The sequence below is a fragment of the Micromys minutus genome (assembly GCF_963924665.1).
Source record: "Micromys minutus genome assembly, chromosome: 22".
NCBI lineage: Eukaryota > Metazoa > Chordata > Mammalia > Rodentia > Muridae > Micromys > Micromys minutus.
Window position 1 is genome coordinate 6947395 of NC_137957.1, and position 21975 is coordinate 6969369.

Below are 21975 nucleotides of genomic sequence, written 5' to 3' on the forward strand. Positions count from 1 at the left end.
ACAGCCCAAGATCACCTGTCCAAGGGTGACATGGGAAAAATGAATGTTATTTCCACATAGGGGACTGGACCTTCCTCTATCCATTAGCAATCATGGAAATGGCCCCATGGATGACTTGTCCAGGGGCAATGCAATGGATGCCTTTTCTCAGGTGAGGTCCTTCCCATTTGATCCTCACTTGTGTTGGCTGACACAAACAACAGTAACAACTATGGAGAGCCTCTTGAAGGGAAAGTCATTTCCTCTCCACATCAACTCCACGAGTCATGTTGTGTCCGGAGTCCATCACCCTGATTCCCTTTGAGGTCAGCTTTCCATGTTTAGGGTGGGCCCTTCAATCTTCCCAGGAGCTGCTGTATTAGCAGGGCACAGGCTCTCCCTGTCCTCTCCTGGAAGTTGTCCGGACTCCAAGTGCAGGTTACCAATAGCTTCTCACCATGTTCACAACGTCCTGGTTTGTGGCTTCAGAAAATCTAGGTGAGCCTGGAACTGGACCATGGGGCATGTGTAATGAAACACACACATATTCCCAGATGAGTCCAGGAAGCAAAGATCATTAGGAATAGACCTGTTATTGAACAGTCAGTGGTGTTTTCTTTGGCAACAAGATGGGGGCAGCCAAAGGGCATTGAGATATCGGGAAACCCAGAAACAGTGGTCAGAGAGGAGCGTGATTGAAGCCGGCTGTGCTCGGTGCCTACACCTTCCTGGGTGAGCAGATGCCAGGCTCATTTAATTCAGAGCATTGAACTCTCTGCTTGTCTTCTCCAAACCATGTGGCTCTACCTGGTGGCACTGGTGGGCCTGTGGAACCTCCTGCGCTGGTTCAGGGAGAGGCAGGTGGTGAGCCATCTCCAAGACAAGTATGTCTTCATCACGGGATGTGACTCTGGCTTTGGGAACCTGCTGGCCAGACAGCTGGACAGGAGAGGCATGAGGGTGCTGGCTGCATGTCTGACTGAGAAGGGAGCTGAGCAGCTGAGGAGCAAGACATCTGACAGGCTGGAGACAGTGATCCTTGATGTCACCAAGACAGAGAGTATTGTGGCAGCCACTCAGTGGGTGAAGGAGCATGTTGGGAACAGAGGTACCGTTGACATTCCTGTCTGTGTTGTTGGTTTGTCTCCCTGTTTGAAGGACACCTCCCCAGCTTCTTCCCTGGCCAGATTCCTAATGGGGTTTGGGGGGCTAACCCAGCACACCACCTGAACACTCTCTCCAGCCCCTACCTCCTGTCTCCCAAGTGCTCTGGTCTTGGTAGGAAGGTGACTTGGTGAGGACTCACCCTCTCACACCTCTGTCTGTGCCCTGCCATCTTTTCTATGTGGAGAATCTGGATGTTTGAGTGTCAGGCTAGAGCAGGGCACCTTCTGAAGCAGAGGATGGGACTCGGCCCTGGGCTGTGTGCGCAGGACATCTGGAGCCATGCTGGGGTGGGTCTCCTGAGTCAGCCCTGTACCTGCCTTTACCTGTCAGCTGTGTCCTCTGGGAAGAGAGACATGACTGTTCTGTGTACAGAGCAGGCCAGACCAGCTTAGGGACCAACGTGGGAGACTAAATACTAGGAAGGGGGCTGCTATCAGCTTCATTAATTGTTATGGGAACCTTGGTTTAAAAGAAATCTAAAGAATAAATGGAAAATATGATTATTGTTCAAAACACTGAAGAACATAAAGTTAAAACAAAATTAATCTATATTCTCACTCACCTGACATACAACCTTTAAACACTTGGATTCTATACTGGGTAAAATATGTGAATTCTTTTCACAAGAAGAAGAAGAGGAGGAGGAGGAGGAGGAAGAGGAGGAAGAGGAAGAGGAAGAAGAAGGAGAAGGAGAAGGAGAAGGAGAAGAAGAAGAAGAAGAAGAAGAAGAAGAAGAAGAAGAAGAAGAAGAAGCGGAAGAAGAAGAAGAAGAAGAAGAAGAAGAAGAAGAAGAAGAAGAAGAAGAAGAAGAAGAAGAAGAAGAAGAAGAAGAAGAAGAAGAAGAAGAAGAAGAAGAAGAAAGAGTGATCGTGGCTGGAGAGATGGTTCAGCGTTTAGGAACACTAACTGCTCTTCCAAAGGTCCCGAGTTCATTTCCCAGAAACCACATGGTAGCTCACAACCATCTGTAATGAGATCTGATGCCTTCTTCTGGTGTGTCTGAAGACAGCTACAGTGTACTCATACATAGAATAAATAAATCTTTAAAAAACTATTTATAAAAAAATGAGCAATTTTACTACCTCAAGAACATTTCTTCAAATAATGATATTTAGCGATTTAGGAACAACCCTTAACAAACCTTTTAGAATTTAAATGAATCTTGAGGTTTCCTGGCATCCTCCGCACATTCTTCCTTCTTTTCTTTCATTATCATTACTTTTTGTAAAAGTGTCTCCTCTGTCATTCTGGCTTTGTGTTTTGCAAGTATCTCAGTAAAGTTGTTCAATATATTTTTAAAACTTTTTATTTAAATTTTGTTGGTTTCATACACAAGTAGAATGTATTTGTGTTACACCCTCCCATCCTGTCTTCTCCCTAGCCCCTCCTCCTCCCCAGCCCCTCCTCCTCCCCAGCCCCACCTCTTCTCCATCCCCACCTTTTCCCCAGCCCCTCCTCCTCCCCAGCCCCACCTTCTCCCCAGCCCCACCTCTTCCCCAGCCTTGTCACCTCTCCAGCCCCACCTCTTCCCCAGCCCCTCCTCCTCCCCAGCTCCGCCTTCTCCCCAGCCCCACCTTCTCCCCAGCCCCACCTCTTCCCCAGCCTTGCTACCTCTCCAGCCTCACCTTCTCCCCAGCCCCATTTTCTCCCCAGTCCTGCTTTCTCCTGTCTTGTTCTCTATCACCCTTCTTTCACACTCTTCTCCCAACTACTAGTCTTCTTTTTAAAACAATGCATCAAGTTTAATACACCATTCAGTGTTGATGCCGAGCTTGCCCAAGGCCAACTTTCTGCAAAGCACAAATGGACATGACTTTCCAAAATCATGTCCAACCAGGATCTTTGGTTCATGTGTCCCAGTTTCCATTAGACGATTAGCTTTGCCTTTTGCCTTTTATCCTCCCCCTTGGTTTCCTTTGTTTTTCCCTTTGCAGGGATATTACTAATCTGTAAAATGTAAAGGTACTTTCCATGTGTCCAGATTAACCGAGGCATAACACATCTGACCTCCGCTCTGAATGTTAGCAAATGTGAGGTGGGTGAGTGTTGGTTCTCAGACAGTGAGCTGACCTGTCAAGAATCAGAAGAGGAAGGTATCTGTGCTGTGAGCCATTTCTTTGGGAATGGGACACACCGACCCTGTTGACAATATGCTGTTTTTTGTCCGCTCTCCATCCAATGCCTATCTGAATGGTCTCACCCTACCCAGAGGAATGTGAATTTTACTCAGAACTAGACCTGTAATTCTTTCTTCTTCCCACTGTTTCCAGGACTCTGGGGCCTGGTCAACAACGCTGGCATCTGTGTCTTTGCTGTCAACGAGTGGATGAGCAAACAGGACTTTGCCAGTGTGCTGGATGTGAACCTGGTGGGCATGATCGAGGTGACTCTGAGCCTGCTGCCCTTAGTGAGGAAGGCGAGGGGCCGTGTGGTCAACGTCTCCAGCATCATGGGCCGATTGTCTTTCTTTGGTGGTGGTTACTGCATCTCCAAGTATGGTGTAGAAGCCTTCTCAGACTCCCTCAGGTATTAGATGGTTATGAGGTCTCTTGGGGACCCTTCAGCAAGGGGTTTTATTTTAATCGTGACCATTGAGAACCCCTCATGAACAGTTTTTTCTTTCTGGTTTGGAGGACTTGCTTACCTTCTCTCTGGAGTGAGGTGGTCACTGGATGAGAATCCACTCTCCATGCTGTTGTCAGGTGACTGAGACCTGAGTTCACGTAAACTCACTCTGCTCCGGAGGCCTGCCCTGTGGAAGCACCGGAGGCAGCAATGGGGTTGGCCAGGAGCACAGTTCCTCATTTTCTTCCATCCTGAAGCAAAGGGCAGGTCGGCCCTGGCAGTCGTGGGGCTGGGCAGATTGTCACAGGGTGACTTTTGGAGAGTCTGAGGGCGCTAGATAGGTTTATATACCATACTGATGGCAGGTCAATCTTTACCTTATACAGTATACATCACTGTACAGAGTACAGTATACCTCTGCCGTATATCTTACCTTATTCTGTGGCAGCAAACTGAGTTAGATTTCCTGACAGCTGCAAGGCAAAATGGGCTGTAAACATGGGCCTGAAGACATCTGGAGGAGTCAAAAAGGAACTGGTTTGAGGTTTCCTTAGGCAGTAGTGGGGGAAGGTGGGGTCCAGGAGTGAGGGGGACTAAATTAGGCAAGTCTAGTGAGCCTGTGTGTACACTGTACGGAAGACCTACCTGTGTACTTGAACAGAATATCTAGATTTATACCTGTGAGCCGCGTCTGCGTGACATTGGAGAGACATTCAGAAACATAGAGACACCGCCGCCCTTACCACAGGTGACATCCCCATTTGCTGCACATCCCAGACCCCAAAACCTCTGAACTTTTCTCTCCAGCAGCTCATTGTACAGTCAATTGTATTATTTTCCTTAAAAGACCTCCAAGGTTTTCAACCTTCGACTACTGTCTTGCAGGAGGGAGCTCTCCTATTTTGGGGTGAAGGTGGCGATCATAGAGCCTGGCGGGTTCAAGACCAGTGTCTCTAATATCGAGAGACTCTCACACAACTTAGAGAAACTGTGGGACCAGGCCACCTCGGAGGTCAAGGAGATCTATGGCGACAAGTTTCTGGACTCCTGTAAGTGATCTGTAGGAACCAAAGGAAAACTCCATCCTACACCCCAAGTTTCCCCTACACCCCGAGTCTCCTACACCCCAAGTTTCCCCTACACCCCAAGTCTCCTACACCCCGAGTCTCCTCCTACACCCCAAGTCTCCCCCTACACCCCAAGTCTCCTACACCCCAGTCTCCTACACCCCAAGTCTCCTACACCCCAGTCTCCTACACCCCAAGTCTCCTACATCCCAGTCTCCTACACCCCAAGTCTCCTACACCCTGAGTCTCCTACACCCCAAGTTTCCCCCTACACCCCAAGTCTCCTACACCCCGAGTCTCCTACACCCCGAGTCTCCTACACCCCAAGTTTTCCCCTACACCCCAAGTCTCCTACACCCCGAGTCTCCTACACCCCAAGTTTCCCCCTACACCCCAAGTCTCCTACATCCCAAGTCTCCTACACCCCAAGTCTCCTACACCCCAAGTTTCCCCCTACACCCCAAGTCTCCTACACCCCAGTCTCCTACACCCCAAGTCTCCTACACCCTGAGTCTCCTACACCCCAAGTTTCCCCCTACACCCCAAGTCTCCTACACCCCGAGTCTCCTACACCCCGAGTCTCCTACACCCCAAGTTTTCCCCTACACCCCAAGTCTCCTACATTCCGAGTCTCCTACACCCCAAGTTTCCCCCTACACCCCAAGTCTCCTACACCCCGAGTCTCCTACACCCCAAGTCTCCTACACCCCGAGTCTCCTACACCCCAAGTCTCCTACACCCCGAGTCTCCTACACCCCAAGTCTCCTACACCCCGAGTCTCCTACACCCCAAGTCTCCTACACCCCGGGTCTCCTCCTACATCCCGAGTCTCCTACACCCCGAGTCTCCTCCTACACCCCAAGTCTACTCCTACACCCTGAGTCTCCTACACCCCGAGTCTTCTCCTACACCCCAATCCTCCTACATCCTGAGTCTCCTAAACCCCAAGTCTCCTACACCCTAAGCCTCCTACACCTCGAGTCTCCTACACCCTGAGCCTCCTACACCCCGAGTCTCCTCCTACACCCCGAGTATCCTACACCCCAGTCTCCTACACCCCGAGTCTCCTACACACCGAGTCTCCTACACCCTGAGACTCCTATACCCCAAGTCTACTCCTACTCCCCGATTCTCCTACACCCCAAGACTTGTACACCCTGAGTCTCTTCCTACACCCCGAGTCTCCTACACCCCAGTCTCCTACACCCCGAGTCTCCTATGCCCCAAGACTCCTACACCCCAAGTCTACTCCTAAACCCCGAGTCTCCTACACCCCAGTCTCCTACACCCCGAGTCTCCTACACCCCGAGTCTCCTACATCCCGAGCCTCCTACACCCTGAGACTCCCACACCCCAAGTCTACTCCTACTCCCCGAGTCTCCCGTGCTTTTCTGCCCCCCCCATATAAATCTGCCCCAGGCTATTTTTCTTCATTAGTCCTCTTTCCTTGGGAACCTACAGGATTCTGGTCACATAAAGAGGTTCTGGCTTCTATAACTCTGTTTTTATGAGAACCTGCCATTATCTGAATGATGAAGGTCAAGCCAGACATGGAGGTGTCAAACCACTGCTTTCCATGAGCTTGGGTTTGTTCCCACAGTTCCCACCTCCAGCTATTCTGCCAGATAGTTCTAGGACACAGGTGGCTGAATGTGATGCTATTCCTTGAAGCTGTTGGTTTGGGTTGTGGCCCTTTCTGAGGAACTGGGACAGGCTAGACTTGGGCAAAGTTTCTGAGTGTGGGAGACATGGATTCTAGAGAAGTTCTCTTTGGTTGGTCACATGATATCTGGTGTGAAGGCTACTGGAATAATCTCTCATTTTACCCAGATGTGAAAATGATGAAGTCATTGGTGAACACATGCTCAGGGGACCTGTCTTTGGTGACCGACTGCATGGAGCACGCCCTGACTTCCTGTCACCCTCGCACGCGATACTCAGCTGGATGGGATGCCAAGCTCTTCTACATCCCCATGAGTTACCTGCCCACCTTTCTTGTGGATGCCATATTCTACTGGAACTCTATAAAGCCTGCCCAAGCCCTGTGAATCTGCACGTGTGTGCAGACTTGGGGAAGTAAGGTAGTTGGAGGGAGATAATGACAAGGGGCATGTTTTGATAATAATTTAAAAAAAAAAAAAGGATTGGTGACAATTGGCTTCCAGAACTAGGCCTAGGTTAGCAGATGGAGGTAGTGAGCCTCAGGGATGACAATTACAATGGGCAAATAACAGGTACTTTTACACAGGAGAAAACAGAAATTGAGACCCTGGGTTGCAGGTTTAGTTCATTTTAAAATCTTACTCGTTTTAGTTTTGAGACACGATTTGGGTACATGAGTTTGGCTGAGCTTACCTTTCTTATCCTCCTGCCCCAGCCTCTGGTGGCTGACATTACTGATGTATATCACCACACGTGGCTGAGCTGGTTGTTTATTAGTGTGTTTTTGAGACAGGGCTTCTCTGTGAGCCCTGCATGTCCTGGAACTCACTATGTAGTCCAGACTGGCCTCAAATTTATAGAGATCTGCCTGCCTCTGCTGCCTGAGTGCTGAGATTAAAGGGGTGAACCACCACCTCATGCTACCAGCTCAAGCCTGGCTGTTTGTTCATACTTTGTGTTTTGAGACAGTGTATCTCATTAGGTAAATACTCACCTGTAGGGTGTGTTGCCTGTCTAGTGAGCACCCAAAGTCTGCTCAGATCCACCTCGCCAGAAGGTTTTTATTCTTGGGCAGAAAGTAGTTCACTCACTCAGCATTTTCCTAACCCCCTCCTCCACAGCTGCCATAAGAAGCTACCTTGTTTATTCCCCTGTTGTTGTGTATTATACCCTCTGTGAGATGTATGCCTCATTAAATCCCAGCCTCAAAACTAGTAGTTCACCCTGATATGGATGCCTCCTCAGAGGCTCTGCCAGAGCCACACTGATCCAGAGGAAGATGCTAACCATCAGACTGAGCACAGGAACCCCAATGAAGGAGCTAGAGAAAGGACTGAAGGAGCTGAAAGGGTCTGCAACCTCAAATTATCAACTAACCAAACCCACCACAGCTCCCAGGGACTAAAACACCAACCAATGTGTTCACATGGAAATACCCATGACCCAAGGTACATATGCAGCAGAGGACAGCATTTTCTGACATCAGTGGGAGGAGAGGCCTTTGCTCCAGTAAAGGCTGGTTATCCCAGTGTAGTGGAACACCAAGGCACTGAGGTGGGAGAGGGTGGTTGGGAGAGGGAGCACCTTAATGGAGGCATTTAGGGAAGGGATGGGATTGTGGGAAAGGGATAACATCTGAAATGTAAATACAGAGAATATATTTTTAAAAAAAAACCCTAGTAGTTTACAACATGTGAGTCTCAACTCCTACAGGGGGAGAATGGCCCCTTCCCAAGGGTAGCCTAAGATCACTGGAAAACACAGATAGTTACATTACAATTCATAATAGTAGTAAAATTACAGTTCTGAAGTAACAATAAAAATAATTTTATGGTTGGGGGCCACAACAGCATGAATAACTATACTAAAGGACTGCAGCATTAGGAAGGTTGAGAACCATTAGTTTAGAGATTCAGCTATTAGAGCTCAAATGTCCCTTAATTTCTGGGCCTCCAGTTAAGACTGAGTAGGGACTGCATATGATCAAATCTAGAAACAGGCTTGAAAGTGGGCTTGTTTTCACATCTTCAGGACTGACTCTAGGCTCTGTCCACCCCTTATTGGATGAAGAAGAAAAGGTGGGCTGGGTGGGGTGCACTGCCTTTTTGGACAAAGTGCTCCGCTCCCCACTGGGCTGAGCTGGACTGCTGATCCCAGGGATGGCTCAGTTCCCTACCTCAGCCACCAGAGCAGCCCAGAGATCAGAAGAGCCGCAGTTGGGACTCTCACAAGGTTAGGCCTGGAGTGGGACCAGCCAATCCCTCCTAGGACAGGGAAGAGGAGCAGCTGGACACTGTCATTTGACTCCTGCACGAATCTCAGGAGGATGGATGGACTGAGGGAACCTACATGAATCTGGGAGGCTTTCTCTTCAGCCCTGTGGCTCCTGGAACAGAATCACATCCACTTTCCTATTGACTCTGACTTTATCCAGAGATTCCAGGGTCAGATCTAGATCCTGCTGTGTTCTGTTGGCACCAACAGGAGTGCCCATTACTGTAAGGATGAGTAGGAAAAGAGCAGTAGGTGGGAGAAGCAGGAAATGATACTGAACAGATGGGCTCAGGGGATTCACAGGTGAAGGAACAAGGAGTCACTGGGGAAATGGAGCCTGTCATTTGTCCATCCCAGGAGCCCATGGGTCTTCTGTTAGTTAGGTGTGGGCAAGAATGAGAATTTTTAGGTCCTGTTGGCTGCGGACGATTTTTTTCCCTGTTCTCAATCACTGAAATTAGACAATGAAAGAGAGAGTCCAGGCAACTACTGCAGAAGCTGGAGCCAGAGAATGGGCAGCAGGAGACTGGTGATGTGTTGGAGAGAAATGTGGAGGGGAAGCAGCCTCAAGAGGAAGAAGAATAGGAGCAAGAGGTAGAGAGGTGCAGAGAGAAGTGGAAGATGATGAGCAGCAGGAGGAGCAGCAGCAGGAGGAGGAGGAGCAGCAGGAGGAGCAGCAGGAGGAGCAGCAGCAGGAGGAGCAGCAGGAGGAGCAGCAGGAGGAGCAGCAGGAGGAGCAGCAGGAGGAGGAGCAGGAGGAGCAGCAGGAGGAGGAGCAGGAGGAGCAGCAGGAGGAGGAGCAGGAGCAGCAGCAAGAGGAGCAGCAGGAGGAGGAGGAGCAGGAGGAGCAGCAGGAGGAGGAGGAGCAGGAGGAGCAGCAGGAGGAGGAGGAGGAGCAGCAGGAGGAGGAGCAGGAGGAGCAGCAGGAGGAGGAGCAGGAGGAGCAGCAGGAGGAGGAGCAGGAGGAGCAGCAGGAGCAGCAGCAGCAGGAGGAGCAGCAGCAGCAGGGGGAGCAGGAGGAGCAGCAGGAGGAGGAGCAGGAGGAGCAGCAGCAGCAGCAGGAGGAGCAGCAGGAGGAGGAGGAGCAGGAGGAGCAGCAGGAGGAGCAGCAGCAGGAGGAGGAGCAGCAGCAACAGAGGAGGAGCAGCAGGAGGAGGAGCAGCAGAAAGAGCAGCAGCAGCAGGTGGAGCAGCAGCAGGAGGAGCAGCAGGAGGAGCAGCAGCAGCAGCAGGAGGAGCAGCAGCAGAAGGAGGAGGAGGAGCAGCAGCAGGAGGAGGAGCAGCAGCAGAAGGAGGAGCAGCAGCAGAAGGAGGAGGAGCAGCAGCAGGAGGAGCAGCAGCAGGAGGAGCAGCAGCAGGAGGAGGAGCAGCAGGAGGAGCAGCAGCAGAAGGAGGAGCAGCAGGAGGAGCAGCAGGAGGAGGAGGAGCAGCAGGAGCAGGAGGAGCAGCAGGAGGAGGAGGAGCAGCAGGAGGAGCAGGAACAGCAGCAGGAGGAGCAGCAGGAGGAAGGACAGCAGGTAGAGTGGGACCTAGGTAAGGCCCCGAGTTGGGGATTGAAAACTCCAGCTCTGGGTGGAATCAGTTCCTCCCTGGTACATAGTATTCAGACCTTGAAGGCAAACTGGGCTCTGCACACCACGCATCTTCCTTTGTATCACTGGGTGCACTGGCTGGTTTTGTGTCAACTTGACACAGCTGGAGTTATCACAGAGAAAGGAGCCTCACTTGAGGAAATGCCTCCATGAGATCCAGCTGTAAGGCATTTTCTCAACTAGTGATCAAGGGGCAGGGCCCAGCCCATTGTGGGTGGAGCCATCCCTGGCCCAGCCCATTGTGGGTGGAGCCATCCATGGCCCAGCCCATTGTGGGTGGTGCCATCCCTGGCCCAGCCCATTGTGGGTGGTGCCATCCCTGGGCTGGTAGACCTGGGTTCTATAAGAAAGCAGGCTGAGCAAGCCAGGGGAAGCAAGCCAGTAAACAACATCCCTCCACGTCCTCTGCATCAGCTCCTGCTTCCTGACCTGCTTGAGTTCCAGTCCTGACTTCCTCTGGTGATGAACAGCAATGTGAAAATGTAAGCTGAATAAACCCTTTCCTCCCCAACTTGCTTCTTGGTCATGATGTTTGTGCAGGAATAGAAACCCTGACTGAGACACTGGGTCACGCAAATTTTTGAGTCTCTGGTGTCCACAGAGAACTTACTTGGAGTCCATCTCTACATTGAGTACCTTTTGACCCTGTGATAGCAATCTAAAAGTTGTCCGGAGCTGTGGACCCTGGCTTGTTCTGTCCTTTCTCTCCCTTAACTTCTCCAGCTCCTTCACCCCCCACCCTTCCTGAGTGTTATGAGAAGTGACATCCTGAGCTCACCCTAGAGTTCTCCATAGACAGTCACGTGGACAGACACTCTGGCTCTCCTTTAGATGTCCTGTAGGATAAATGTCAGTCCAGAATGTATCCCAAACTAACAGCTCTGTAGCGGGTAGGGCTAAGGGCCCCCGGGTCAGACTCAGTTGCAGTCTTTACACCTTCCTGCCTTTACAGTCCTAATGCAATGGAGTCTGCTACATTCATGCTCAGTGTCTGAGGGTCTAGGGTCTCCGTGTGCGGGGAGAGAAGCAGGCTCCTCCCATTAAGGTGCTTTCCAGCAACTTGGCCTAGATATAGGAGAATGAACAACCCAAGGTGCATTGAGTTCTAAGAGGATGGTCAGGTAGATCAGGGGGTGGCGGGGCACAACATGCAATGCACTGATGAGGATTTACTGAGGGAAGTGTAATCTCAGGTAGCAATCGAGGGAGCTGGATTCTGTGATCAGATGAGGAAGACGGTTGTGTGCAGACGTGATGTCATCAGCTGGTCCCAGCATTGGTGTGAGGGGGTAAGGGTGTTGACTCATAAGGCCACACCCTCCCTGAGGAGCTATAGACAGTCATGATTGCTGGAGGAGGGGGAGACAAAGTCCTCCAGAGTACTTACTGGTAAGCTGTTCTTGCTCAATGAAATAACTCCCCACCCACCCTGGTACAGGCAGCTCTAAGTAATGCAGTGGGAGAGAGGGACATACAGGACCGGAAACAGGCCTCGGACACGGTCAGAAGACAAGAGGTTTGGTGGAGACATGTGCCTGTACACGTGTAATAGATGTGCAGGCAGGTGTTTGTATGTATGTATGCGCACGTGCATACATGTGCAATATGTATGTGTACATATATCGATGTATGAAATTGTAGAAAAATAAATTTAAAATGAAGGGAAAGAGTGACCTTCTTGTAGCAGGAAGTCACCTTGTTTACATTAAACTGGTATCAAAGAGTCAAACACACCTCTGAAACAGGACTGAAGAGGAATCGGAAGCTCTCCATGAGCACAGTCTTGATGAGTGTGAACTGTTGACCAGGCTCCACCATGAGAAGGGTAGAGGCCTCAGACCCACGGGAACTGGCAAAGCCTTTCTCTATGTGGGTCAGACTCAGAATTGGCAAAGCCTTCTTCCTCTAGCCCAGGAGCAGGTGTTTGGAGATGATTGACCCCTGTGTAAATAAATACTGGCACCTGCAGCTTCCTCCTTCTGGAGGATTCCAGCCTGAGACAGCTGCCTACAGACATGACTAGAAGGCCCCTCCCCTTTGATGTCCAGGGGAGAGAGCTGACCCCCAGTACTCATACAGACCCTGGAGGCAGAGTCTGTGTCTGTCCTTTCTCCACCCCCTCACCTCAACTAGTCAGAGTTTTAGACCTCAGCCAGATGAATTGTAACAAGGTCAGAAATTCACAAGGTCATGAACACCTGTGTGACAAGTGAGATCCTGTCTCAAAAGAACTTGTTAATTAACTATGATGGACCCTTGGTGCTTTCCCCAGCCTTAGACCCACAGCCTCAGGTCAAGACTAAGCCATGTTCCAGCTTCCAGCCTCGGGTCAGGCCAAGTTCCATTCTCCCCAACAATTCTCCAAAAAAGTAGGAAACATTCTTGAAAAACAGCAGAATAGAGTTCGAGTTCATCCCATGATCTGCCCATGCTTGCTAGCCAATAGATTCAAAGGTCAATATTCTTAGCCAATGTTTAATCTTTAACTGTGCTGATGTAACCTGTACCCCTAAAAAGTATAAAAACAGCTTGTAATAGCCCTTTGAATAGCCTCCCAGTCACTCACCACGAGGGGCTGATTGAGGGTCAACCCCAACTCACTTGAAAATAAACCTCTTGTGTTTGCATCAAACTCCATTCCTATGTCACGTTGAAGGTGGGAGTCTCCCAGTAGTTAAGACTCACTTTGAGTCTTACAGGTTAAAACATAGTAAAGAGGTTAGGTCATAAACAGCCTGTGACAGGATTTGCTTATAAAACAGATGATCTATTTTGTTGTCAACTCCAAGGTTAGGTAGCTCACAACCACGTTTATTTCAGTTCCAAGGGACACAATGAATTTTCCTCTAAATGTCTTCTACATGCATGCAATAGAGAAACACATGTACACAGTAAATAAAAACAAATGTTTATTAATAATGAGTAAAATAGATAAACCCGAGACAGGGAAGATCTTTTTATATTTCACCAGCAGTGGTAAAAATTATCTAAGCATAGCAGTTACTTGTGGTCCCATGTGGTCCCATGCTTATGCTAAGGAAAGAAAAGCCAGGCACGTGTGCATAGCACATGTGTGCTGAGCCCAGAAATGTTCATCCTCCTGAGACTATTCTCTCACACTGTACTCCTATTGACCCAACTACACAAATGGATCTTGCCTTCACAGAGCTCCCTCAGGCTTTGAAGAAGTCCAGTAGAGAATAGCATCCACAAGAAAGGTGGGCAGGTAGCTCATGGGGATGTAGAAGAGCTTGGCATCCCAACCAGCTGAGTACCGGCTGCGAGGGTGACAGGAAGTCAGGGCGTGCTCCATGCAGTCAGTCACCAAAGTCAGGTCCTTGTTGCAGCTCTGGTCCAATCCATTTAACATTTTCACATCTATGCAGCATAAAGATTGTCTCAGGTGACATTCAGCTCCTACTACTCTTGTCTGTCACCAGCAGAGAATCTTCTATTCTCTATGTGGGAGAATCCATGACACTGAAACCCAAGCCTTGCCTGTTTCAGTTCCTCAGAATGACTGCAAACAATCTTCTAGGAAAAATTGTGCACTCAATTTCCTGTGTCTCAGTTCATTTAAGTGCTATTCTTATACCTCCTCCCATTCCTGAGTTCACTTACAGCCCCAGGATCATGAGAGAACCAGACGGAGCATAGCAACATGTTCTGAAAGTCAAGATCTCCTTTGCTAACAACATACACAAATTGGGCACCATCCTCAGGAAATGGGTCTAAATGCATGTTGTTTGAGGCTAAGGGGCATGATGTTGGAACTGCTAGAACAAGCAGGATTTAAGGGATCATGACTGGACTTGGTTTTGGCCTCAGAGCTCACATACAGGATGCCAGGAATGTCTCGCCATAGATCTCCCTAATTTCTGAGCTGGTCTGGTCCCACAGCATCTGGGCATTTGGTGATAATCTGGCACTTTTGGTCACACTAGTTACAAAGAGGCCCGGTTCTACAATAGCCACCTTCACCCCAAAGTAGGAGAGCTCCCTCCTGCAAGACAGACAGATGTCAAGGACTTCTGAGGTTTTTCTCATGTTAATCAGAGGACAGTAGCGTGCCAACAGGAGCCTGTGGTGAGGAACAGTCACATTCATTGAGTCTGGGATGTGCAGGGAATGGGGAAGGATTTAGTAATAAGGGCATTGCCTGTGTTCTGTTGGATGTCACACTAAGTATTTGGTGTGTGTGTAGCTCACTGGCCTTAAACTGAACATTCTGGTCTATGGCACAGTGTAAAAACTTTCTCTGTGTAATGTAGAGGCAAAGAATTCTAGTCCTTGTCCAAGTCACCTCCACCTCACTAATAAGTTTCCATCTTCCCCACATCTGTCCCAAAAAGCTATCAGGACCCTCCCCAACACACACACACTCTCTCTTTTTCTTCAAGTGTCTCCAGAGAACTTCCTCCTGCATCCAACTGCCTGAAATGAAAAGCCTCCTGTTCCCTGCACATATGGCTCTCCTGGTTTTATCCCTGAAAAAGGTTGCATTGCCAACACCATGAAATATATAGCCTTCAGCGCCCTCTAGTTCTCTACAAGTCTACTTCTCTCCTGGTGACCACCCTCCTTATCTTCACTTTCATTTTCCAAGTAGAATGGATCCACGCATGCAGACTCCAGGATTCTGGTTCCCATGATTTCTCTGATGCAGTCTAATCCTGCTAAAAGAACCTCAACAAATCCTGAGGGCTATCATGGTCAACATAGCTGAGTGGCCTTGGTAACTCCACAATGAGGTCACAGTTCTGTTCTGTCTCCTCTGTCACTCTCTCAGTTGATATAGTCTCTAGTTCATGATTGAAGCACATATGTTATACTAGAGTATGTTTACTTTCGACTCTAACAGGGGTGGGATATTTACCTGTGGAATTGAAAGAGATATTCACCACAATTCAAAAACATGCTCAGCTTATATAGGTCAGGTGAATGGATTCTGTACCCAAAAACCACACAGGTCCAATCCTATTCCATTATTGTCCCCCAGTGCCTCCCCTCCTTTGTAACAGGAAAAAAATCAACTCATAGCACAGCCATGGCTTATTCCAGAGACATGTAAATCTGCTGCCCAATGAATGCATCAATGTGGGGAAGTTGAGAGAGACCCAAAGTCTGAGTTTCTTCCCTCTGATGGGGACATAAAGAATGTGATTAAATAAAAGCCTTCCCAAAGCATTCCTCTAGGTCTCATTCCCTTCCAGTACCTGAGGGAGTCTGAGAAGGCCTCTGCACCATACTTGGAGATGCAGTAACCACCACAAGTAGACACTCGGCCCAGGACACTGGAGACGTTGACAACACGGCCCCTCACCTTCCTCACTAAGGGCAGCAGGCTCAGAGTCATCTCAATCATGCCCAACAGGTTCACATCCAGCACACGTGTAAAGTCCTGTTTGCTCATCCACTGATTTGGACCCAAGGGGATGAAGATACCAGCATTGTTGACCAGGTACCAGAGTCTGGGGAACAGTGAGAAGAGAGAATTATAAATTACAGGTTTAATTATGGATAAAATACACATTCAAAAGGTAAGATCACCATGACACATGTACTGGAGAATAGGATGCAGTGAATAAGAGCATGGTGTTACCAGGGCTGGGAACTCATGCCAGAGACTGCAGGGTCACGGCATGGATACCTCCATCCTTTAAGACTTTGTGGCCCAGCTCCTGCCTGGGGATCAGCCAGAGGTCCCCTCTTACTTGCTAAGTTTAAGAACAGAGTTTAGAGACCTGGTCACCTCTGCTCATATGGAGACCATCAAACTATATTTATGATTTCCAAGTTGATGCCATCCTGGCAATGATTTTATTCTCTTGTTTGTTGAGGTGGTTTGTATGGGAATGGCAGCCATTGGCCCAAAGTCATGAGGCCTGGTTAGAGTGTATGTGGTCCCCTTGGATTATGTGATTTACTGGGAGTGGGCTATCCTAGACTCTTCCTGTTCCTTTGGAACTGTGTGTAGAGCTCACAGATGTTTCCTTGCACCATGCCTGCCTACACCCACCACACTTGCTGATGTGGTGATAATGGACTAAACCTCTAGATGTGAGCCAGCCTTAATGAAATGCTTTCCTCTATAGGAGTGACAGTGGTCATGGCAAGTCTTCACAGAGATAAAATTTGAAGAGGACTCCTGTATCTTCAGTGTAGTGTGAGCAGTTTACACAGAGAAAAGGCAAAATCAATCTCTGAGTGAAATTTTTGTTGAGAAACCAAAAATTGAAAACTGAATGGGGGAAATTTTTAAAAACAGAGCCTGTTTTTTGGCTCTGATGAAGCTGGCCTTGAAATCAATGTTGATTAATTCTCAATATTGGTCACCATCTATTTTGATGAAAATCAATATTGGTCAAATCTCTTCAGACATTAACAAAACACATTGTAATGACTAGTTTTCAACCACAAGGAAAACTAGAGTCATCAGACAAGATGGAGCCTCAGTTGAGGAAATGACTCCAGGAGATTAAACTGTAAGAAATGTTTTTAATTACTGATCAATGGGGAATGATGCATCCCATTGTGTGTGGAGCCACCACTGGACTGATGGTCTATGGGTTTATAAGCAAGCAGGTGAGCAAGCCATGGAAAGCAAGCCAGTAAGCAGCATCCCTTCATGGCCTCTGTATCAGCTCTTGCCTCCAGGTTCTGCCCTGTTTGAGACTATGTCCTGATTTCCTCTGGTCGTCAAAAGCAATGTGGAATTATCAACTGAGTAACCCCTTTCCTCACTAGGTTGTTTTTGGTCACAGGGATTCATTGCAGTAAAACTAACCACAACTAAGACAAATTGGTAATGGTACCAATGGGGTACTGTGGTGACAGATCTAACCACAGTTTTATGAGTAATGTAGAAGGCTTTGGAACATTGGGCTACAAAGCCATTGATTGCTGTGACCTCAGTGGGATGGTCTTTAGGAGCTTGGAATATAGAACATTGAGAGAAGTACAGAAGATGGAGACCCGGCTTGTGAAATTTCAGAGGGAAATTAAGGACTCTCCAACTAATATTAGCCATTTTGAGTCAAGCTTCTGTCATTCTGGTCACCTGGAGCTGAAGAATCATCCCGATGCACAAGAGACCAGCAACATTGAAGTGAGACCTTTGAGTTAGTGGGACAATTGGTGCTGGTCAGATGGAGCTAAGAAATTAACAATGATTATAAACAAAACAAAACAAACAAACAAGCAAAAACCCCAGCATTATTTAGGTTGAAAAATCTGAGAAGTGTTTCCTGAGAGCACAGAAAAGCTGAGTTCTAGAAGTGGCCAAGGTTGTAACTCATGTTGATAGCCATCTTTGGTAATGTGTAAGAGTCAACCAGGTGGGAATGGCTGTAAAGGGGTTATGGAGCAGCTGATGCTTGGTCCTGTGAGAGGCCAGCAAAGGTCATTGGTAGAGCTGCAGTCTCAGGGATACATGATGGCCTAATACTGAAAGAGTCATTCAGAGAAGTTGAGGTATGTGCCCAGGTAGGAAGCTTATGACAGGCCATTGTGAAAGTCCAGCCCAGTTGCAGCAAGATTTCCCAGCAGTTTTGGAGATGCCAGTAACACGGGAAGACTACCAAGATCAGCAGCAGCACTGGAGTGGAGCTAACTGGAGTCTAGAAGACAAGGTGTGTGCCTCAGAGCTGAAGATATGATCTAAGCCTTTGGGGAGCCCAGAAGATCATGAGTATTGGTATTAGGAACCGCTCCTGCACCCAGTAGTGGTACCGCCCACAGGTGACCGGGACCCTTCTCATCCATTGCCATGGATAAGGTCAAACATTCCCAGTACACACTGGTTCAGAAGCCCACCTAACCTAGAAGCAAGTTATGTCACAGGCCACATAAAAGGCCAACTCCCATTTTGCCTGTTTTCCCTTTTCTCTCTATTTCTTCTCTCTCTCCTCTCCCTCTACCCCACCCTGTTCTGTCGTTTCATATAACCTCTTCATGTTGAACCACGTTGTCCTGGAGTGGTTTTTCTGGACTCGAGCTATGATTTCTATCCTAACAACCAGTACATCTCAGACATTGGACACTGTGTTGTTATGCATCTGGTGTTTGGTTTTGCTTTTGTTTGATTGTGACTGTTCTCTGGTTCTTCTCTCTTATTTATTTTATTATTTATTTTAATTAAAAATTTTATAGAAACCCAGAGTTGAAATACTTTTAAAAGTGATTTTGGATTTTTGGTGATACTCAATATTTTAAAGTGTCTTAAAAATAATGTTTTTGACTTGTAAAGTGTGAACTTTTAAATTATTTACAAGTATAATGTGAAATATTTGGGGTAAATAAGACGAAAAGGGTTGTGGCTTAATAGTAACATGTTTGTGTGCTACATTAACAAGAAGTCAGTTGTACTGAATGGTGTAGTGTCAAAATCACATAAGCTAGAATTACCAGAGAGGAAAAAGCCTCAGATGAAGAAGTGACTTCTTGTGATTTAGCTGTAAGGTATTTTCTCAATTAGTGATCACTGGGGAAAAGCAAAGCTCACTGTGAGTAATGCTATCCCTGGGGCACTGGTTCTGGGTTCTACAGGAAAAAAGACTTAGCCAACCATGGGAAGAAGCCAGTAAGTGGCACCTTTCTGTGGCCTCTGCATCAGCCCTGCCTCCAGATTCCTGCTTAGTCGAGTCTGTGTCCTGAGCTCCTTTGATGATAAACAGTGATATAGAAGTCTTAGCTTTCCTTCCCTAGTTGCTTTTGAATCAATGTGTTTTACTGAAATAATAAAATTCCAACCTAAGACACCCAGGGACAGAATAAGGGAGGTGATACATTTGATGATAACCAACAGGACAGATAATTTACACTGTCAACATGAGCACACTGGCTTCTTTTTGCCAATCACCTACAGGTGGCCCTCACTCTTAATGCCCCTTTGGCCTTTAAGTCATGGATCTTCAAGGAATCACTTATGAAGGCCTAAACACTATAAATCTTCAGGTTTGTGTTGAGGTGATATATGATTGGAGAGTAGAGAGGCGAGGAAAGTGGGAGAGGAGGCAGTATGAAGGAGACTCTGGAGGCAACATGGAAGCCAATGTGTATGTTTGTCTGGGTGCCTCTCTGGCATGACGAGGTTGTTATGATTATTACTAAGGGTTTCTACAGGTCGGATTTATCTTTTTTGGATGGGCAGTTTATATTTTTGTCCGCTGTTTGTAAGCTTATTGTATAGAGGCTTTGTGGATTGAGAATTTGGCATATAAACCTGTTTGATAAGTTAATGGTTGGGAGTCATGTTTTTACTCGGCTGTGGAGAATGTGAGCTGAGTTCTCAGCTGGTGGAGGAGTGGCTGGGGCAAGCAGTTTCCGCTTGGTCACCTGCAGCTCATCGATGGAACCAGTAGCCAAAGTTCCAGACTAAAAGAGAGACAACTGAGCGAGGGCAGTGTGGGGACTGTGTGGTAGAGAAAGAGCCCAGGTGCTAGTCTCCACACTGGAGCTTCCACAGAGAGAGGCCAAGCAAGACTGGTAGAAACAGGTTAGTTTTTAATATTTACCACAAGATAAATCCATCCTCAATTTCTGAGCAGAGTGAATGAGGGGCTAGTTGACAGAGATTGATAGGCATTTGTTGATTTTAAAACCTTGGCTCAATAATTCATCTTCATCCCTGGCTCAAACACAAGGATGTCTTGTGTGTCTATGGATGCATGAAGGGTAATGGTGATTGTTTTTGTTCTGTTTTGAGAAATCATGTAAAAACCTACTTCTGTAGACATTTCCTAAAACACATATATGAAGGGAATTCAGTGGAATCACTTCATGACGGTGGATATGACAAACCAAATAGAAATAGAATGACAACAGTAAAAATTTCAGTGCCAAGAATCAGGTACATTATGTCTCAAAAGGGACCTAAGAAATACCACTTTAAACCTCCATTATATGCTATGCCCAAGGCTATTAATCTGGTGGCAAGGCCAGGTAGCTGAAGGCCATGCTGCCTGATGTCATAAAACTGAGGGAAGGAAGCTGGTGACAAACTATAGTTTCACTGCTGTGGATGAACATTCAAGATGTCAGGAGATACTCTGTACACTCCAGAGGAGAAAGGCAGTCATTACTGTTACCCAGTCACACACCATGTGATCTACAACAGTGACCTGCCTATAAGATATATGGGGCAATAAAGACACCACTGTCATGGAGGTCACTAAACACTTTTCATCAGAGTTAAGGTCTGATGTTTGAGAGAGAACCCATAGCAACACTACTAGAGTGCAAAAGAACCTAAGACTAAATAGATCAAATGTGTTCAGAAAATGGAATATTGTTATTCTGCTAAGGAAATACACAGTGACAAGACTCTTAAAGCACATAATTAACTGCACTCACCTTCCAGTGCCTTGATCAATCTACACCAGGAAAACTGTGTCTGGCCATAGACAAAAATTAACACAGAGACACACAACTGTACAATGTTGCAGAGATTAAGAGACACACAGAAATTAGATTGCACACGCAATCCTAAAAGTTTAAAAACCTGTGAAGCTGAGGAGAACTCCAAAGACACTGTCTTCCAGAGACAACAGGTTGCTGCTCTTATGAACTCACAGAGACTGTGGCAGCACATGTAAGACCTGCACAGGCTCAAGGAGACAGGGACCCAGTGCTGAGGAAGGAAAGTGGACATATGGTGTTACCTCTAGCAAGCATCTCTTTGTAACAATTATACCTGGGTCAGCTTGGAGGATTCAGGGTAGAGGTAAGAGGACAGACTGATGTGCTGGAGAACGGCAGAGTCTGTAGTTCCCCTAACCTAACCCTGACACCCACCAGGAATTGTTTCAGGCCTACACAAGATTTTCCTTCACACACAGTGAAAATCCACAACACAGATAGAAATCTCAATGTTACCTCTGTTCCCAACACGCTCCTTGTCTCTCTGAGTGGCTGCCACAATACTCTCTGTCTTGGTAACATCAAGGGTCACTGTCTCCAGCCTGTCTTGCTCCTCAGCTGCTTGGCTCTCTTATCAGTCAGACATGCAGCCAGCACCCTCATGCCTCTGCCTCTCCTGTCCAGCTGTCTGGCCAGAAGGTTCCCAAAGCCTGAGCCACAGCCTGTGATGAAGACATACTTGTCTTGGAGATGGCTCACCACCTGCCTCTCCATTAACCAGCACAGGAGGGTCCACAGGCCCACCAGTGCCACCAGGTAGAGCCACATGGCTTATAGAAGTTAAGAGAAAGAGACACTGAGTCAAAATGAACCTGGAATCTCCTTACACAAGAAAGTGTAGACATCAAGAAATCTGGCCTTCCAGCACACAAGCTACACTGCATTTCCTAACAATCATTAATTTCTCACTTCTTGGTCTTTGATCTGCTTTTGAACTGCAGTCATATACTGACCTTTGGCTGTGAAGAGCCAGAGTACTACCATGAATACAGGCTTTGTAGCCAAGGTCAGAGAGTAGTGTGTTTAGACAAGAGGAACTCTTATCTATGGTTAGTCTGTATAGGAACTTCTTCAAGGAGAGCTTTGTTTGCTGAAGTTCTAAGCTGGAGGTAGAAAAATAATTTTTTAGTGTTGTTGAGAACACTGTCTTAGCTCCATGTTTTTCTTGCCCCTTCCCCTTTTATTTCCAGCCCTCCTTTCCGGTGAGCCCTGCTTGACCTTAAGCCACTGGATTTCCACATTTGGCTGTCC

General features: G+C 47.5%; 1 protein-coding gene and 1 pseudogene across 2 annotated transcripts; one reads left to right on the forward strand and one right to left on the reverse strand.

Annotated features, from left to right (window-relative positions):
* Positions 1-774: 774 nt before the first annotated feature.
* On the forward strand, positions 775-6826 carry LOC308435038 (retinol dehydrogenase 7; the record flags this gene model as incomplete). The annotated part of the gene is made up of 4 exons (XM_080935580.1): positions 775-1087; positions 3417-3672; positions 4597-4760; positions 6609-6826. 4 exons carry the CDS (start codon positions 775-777, stop codon positions 6824-6826), a joined length of 951 nt encoding a protein of 316 aa, XP_080791706.1.
* A 6639-nt stretch (positions 6827-13465) lies between these two features.
* Positions 13466-21492, reverse strand: LOC308435039 (retinol dehydrogenase 16-like; annotated as a pseudogene). Its single transcript has 4 exons — positions 21181-21492; positions 15522-15776; positions 14145-14308; positions 13466-13683 (listed from the first exon to the last, which is right to left on the reverse strand). The product of its transcript is annotated as a retinol dehydrogenase 16-like (transcript).
* Between the last annotated feature and the right edge of the window lie 483 nt (positions 21493-21975).